The sequence below is a fragment of the Salvia miltiorrhiza genome, chromosome 6, assembly GCF_028751815.1.
Source record: "Salvia miltiorrhiza cultivar Shanhuang (shh) chromosome 6, IMPLAD_Smil_shh, whole genome shotgun sequence".
NCBI lineage: Eukaryota > Viridiplantae > Streptophyta > Magnoliopsida > Lamiales > Lamiaceae > Salvia > Salvia miltiorrhiza.
Window position 1 is genome coordinate 15,739,023 of NC_080392.1, and position 4,606 is coordinate 15,743,628.

General features: G+C 38.1%; 1 protein-coding gene across 1 annotated transcript; it reads left to right on the forward strand.

Moving 5' to 3' along the window:
- The first annotated feature begins 241 nt into the window (after positions 1-241).
- On the forward strand, positions 242-4,060 carry LOC130990163 (transcription initiation factor IIB-2-like). Its single transcript, XM_057914378.1, has 7 exons — positions 242-817; positions 1,736-1,760; positions 2,140-2,269; positions 2,353-2,483; positions 2,616-2,704; positions 3,448-3,524; positions 3,707-4,060. The coding sequence occupies exons 1-7, from the start codon at positions 468-470 to the stop codon at positions 3,844-3,846; spliced, it is 942 nt and encodes a 313-aa protein (XP_057770361.1). The 5' UTR covers positions 242-467; the 3' UTR covers positions 3,847-4,060.
- Positions 4,061-4,606: the final 546 nt, after the last annotated feature.

The window sequence follows — 4,606 nt, forward strand, 5'->3', positions numbered from 1 at the left end:
AGTGTAAATGGGCTAATCTCAACTTGGTTTCGAAACACGGCCTTAGTCTACTCTCTATAAGTCTATAACCAAAATAATCTTGAACTCTCCAATTTCTACAAATTTAGTAATCAATTTAGAATTTAGAGTAATTTGGAGAAAATTTAATTTGGAACACCTTTGTAGCAACAAATATCTGGCAGGAGGCACGTGTGAACTCTCCAATTTCTAAGTTGTAAACCCGACCCGACAAGAGCGACCGCTCCATCACCGACCTCCGAAATCCCATGAATTGCCCCTTTCTCTGTCTATATATACCGCCTCTCCGATCCCCATCTCTCTCTATCTCATATTGTCTCCGAGCGCTTTAGAGAGAGAGATCGGGACCTTCGTATATCCACTCAGCCACACCAGTTCCGGCGAGATTTCCTATTGTTGACCTAATCGGAAGTTGGGAAAATTCAATTATTTGTATATATACATACACAATGATGTCCGACACATATTGTCCGGACTGCAAGAGGAACACGGAGGTGGTGTGCGATCACGCGGCGGGCGACACCGTCTGCTCGGAGTGCGGCCTCGTGCTGGAAGCCCGCTCCATCGACGAGACGTCGGAGTGGCGGACGTTCGCCGATGATTCCGGCGACCACGACCCCAATCGTGTCGGAGGGCCCGTTAACCCGCTTCTGGGGGACGCGGCTCTGTCCACGGTCATCTCGCGGGCCGCCAATGGGTCGAATGTGGATACCTCCTTGACCCGGCTGCAGAACCGGGGCGGGGATCCGGACCGGGCTCTGGTCCTGGCGTTTAAGACGATTTCTAGCATGGCTGATAGGTCCGTGTTTGGTGTTTTGGTATTTGTTTGATTCATTTTTCTTTGGTGGTTTTGATATTGGGGGTTACTTGAGGTGGCTAATGCTGGAGGAGTCTAGGGTTTTGATGAAATGTTATGGTAAAATTGAGACCATTTCTACTTCATAGGGCTGTATGGATTCTCATATGTTATGATCAATCCATGGGGGTTGAAAAACACAGCTTTAATGACTCTGAATCTTAGGTCGATTTTGCATTATTGGAGGGGGAGCTTGTGTTGATTGAGCTGAGGTTGGATACGCTTTGAACAAGAATACTAAAAGCAGCATTATTGAAGGATGAAAACATTAAGGGGCATTTACATTTGAGGATTAGCCTTGATAGATAAATATAAAAAGCTTAGTCCATTCTTTACTAAGATGGATTGGAACATTGAGATATCCAACAGCCTTTGATAAGGGTGAGATTGGAGATATCCTAGTAACGAGGATAAAAAATATTCAATCATGCAACTTATCAATCGTGAAAGTAAACGCCCCCTAAGTAGTTGATTGATGGAATTAAGTGTCATCTATAAGCTGTTTCTTTTCTAAATTGAACCTCATTCAACCTTTCGTCAGCAAAATCATGACTTTTGTACAATGTACCTTTTGGTTTATGCCGTCTGGTCTTGAGTTTAGTATCTCTTCCTGTTAGGCAAGAGCTTCAATGGTTAGCTCATCAAGACACCTTTGTGAAAAGATGTGTGGCTTAGACTATATTGATTGCTCACAATCTTTTTATTAATCTGGTCACCAATTTGTGGGTTAATGTGTTAATGTTGTTTTCAAGCTGAGAGATCTAAGTTGCTCTTGGTTTGTTATTATGCTTTATTGGCAAACAAACTACTAGGAAATCTGGCATATATGACTGACGTTATGCACTTTTTCCTAATTTTCAGGCTGAGCCTGGTAACAACCATTAAGGTATGTTATCCTGCCGATATGTTAATATGCAAGAAAGGTTTACAGATTTTAAGAAGTTGTTTGTTGGATTTAATGATAAGAATTTATTGTCAGATTTTTAATGTTCATAAAGAATAATTCACTTCTCAAATCTCTTAAGTAACTTTGCAAGCAAAAGGCAGTGCATATTACAACAATTCTCTCTATTCTACCTAGAGGATCCGAAAGTTGTGGCCTAACATAACACAACACATATTGATATTTCACTAAGTTTTCATTTTTTAAAAATGCTTTGGTGTATTATTTTTCTTAATGTAGATGTTCAATTTTTGGTGCAATTTTTCTAACCAGCCCGAGGCTAAAAAGGTTAACTTTTTTCCTTGTTCGTGTTCTCTTTAAGGATCGGGCAAGTGAAATATATAAACGGTTGGAAGATCAGAAGTGTACAAGGGGTAGAAACTTGGAGGCCCTAGTGGCTGCCTGCATTTATATTGCTTGTAGGCAGGAAGGCAAGCCACGCACTGTAAAAGGTGCCTCCTTAAATCACGTTGATAACTATCATTTAAGTTTGCCCCCTGTATGAAGTCCTCTAAACCATGTGAGTATCAACTAGAAATATGCTCAATTGTTGCTGGAGCTACAAAGAAAGAAATTGGCCGGGCAAAAGAATTTATCGTGAAACAGTTGAAGGTTGAGATGGGTGAATCAATGGAGATGGGCACTATTCATGCAGGGGATTATCTGGTGAGTTTCTTATGGAAAAAAAGAAGCTTATTACAAGCTACTCATGTTGATAGTCATTTTTTAATCTGTTACCTTGCATTTACAAGCCTTCTATTTTTTGTAAATATGATGGTCTTCTCTTCTGCCATACAGAGGCGTTTCTGTTCTAATCTTGGCATGAGCAATGAGGAGGTTAAAGCTGTACAAGAAACTGTGCAGAAGGCAGGGAACTTTGACATTAGGTACTACGATATCCTTGCTTCTTCCTGACCAGTTTTCAAATGATTTTATTACTTTCGCCTGGCTTCATCATCTTATGGCTGTACTATTTTGAACTTGAAACCTCCCTGCCCTGCTGCAAACAATAATTTGTGTGCATAAGAAAGTGATACATGACCACAGATTATATAAAGCATTTGGTAAGTTGGCTGTAGCAAATTGTTGTCATTGGTTTTAAAAAACAGGGAGTTTAGATAAAACTATGCATGGCTGTTTACTTCAGATCTGACATGCATGAAGAAGTTTATGTGTTTTAAGATGTCATCTGGCATTTTGCTCCCAAGGTTGAATTTTCCAATGCAAAGAAAAATTGAATGTGGAAGGTTTTTCTTGGAAGTTAATAATTTAGGTGGTCCAATTGTTTCACATAGAATTAAAATCCTTGTTTTTTCATTCTTCAAAATGAACCCGTAACTACTCGAATATTGGAGGCTTGGAGCTTGAAGGAGGAACATAGAAAATTAGGAAGCTTCACTTTGTTGATATGCATGCTGTTGAGTAATTGGTTATTTAAAGCACATGTTAGCATAATACTACATTGTAGTTCATATATATTAGGAATCTGGTTGAGAACTTCCGTATTTCCGGCAGTATATTGCACTTGTCATGCTGCCTAGCTACCAGTAGTTCTATGGAAAATCTGTTTGCAACTTTTGACTATGGCTAACCCTCATGCTTGACCTATATTATCATTGTTGTATTGCAGGAGAAGCCCAATATCTATTGCTGCAGCTATCATTTTCATGATAACTCAGCTATCTGAATCCAAGAAACCCCTAAGAGGTAAGGGGTTCCGTATTATTAAGATTTTTACTAATTTAATTTGGTGGGTCTTCTTAGTTAGATGCAATGGCAACTATCGCTTAAACCTTATGGTGATCTAATCTAAGCAGTTGGTATTTTCACACCATCAAGATTGTATGCCCAGTTTCCTTCACTGAAACTTCGAAATGGTTTGCTTGCAGATATCTCAATTGCTACTACTGTGGCAGAAGGTACGATCAAGAATGCTTACAAGGATCTTTACCCCCACGCTGCCAAGATCATACCCGAATGGTATTCAAAGGAAAGGGACCTCAAGAATCTATCCAGCCCTAAATCGTAAATGACAGACAGCTTGATGTGGAGAAATCGCCGCCGCTGCTTTGATCTGAGAAAAGAATAGAAAAAACAAAAGACGTAAGAGGGGAAACAGGTTATACGGATTTTTCTTTTCCTGCTTGTGACAGTCGCAAACTTCCCATTTTTGAGGTTGCATGGCTGTGTTGAATGTTTTTTTTCATATGTTGGTAGTTGATGCAGTGTGAGCTTCAATATCATTCTTGTTGCTTTGCCCATATGATACTTTCCTCTCCACAGTGCATAAAAACTGTCTCGTTTATTAAAAAAAAAAAGACCTCATTTTACATAATTTGATTTGCTCACTTATATTAATTGTCTAATATGGTTGTATATGAAATGAAAAAACTATTACAATTTACAAGGTGTCCATTTTTGCAAAACTTACATTGCATATTTGCTCTTTTAAATATTTAACTTAAGGACAATAATAACATACTTGAACGAGTTCTTTATTAATTAGAACATAATCCATACAAAAGAATTTCATGCAAGCTAATATATCTAATTAGTCTTTCAATATATATATATATATATATAGAGAGAGAGAGAAAGGTTAAACTGAGAATGATAAATATGTAGAGAAAGGAGAATTAATCTGGAGCATCCAAAATTACAAATCCAAGGGCCGATTTTTTTCTATTTATTTTCCTTAATTATAGCAAAAAAGGCTATATATGTAATTGTTCAATTTTATGCCGTCCGTTAATTAAGATTTGAAGATCTGTAATTATCTACTTATTTTT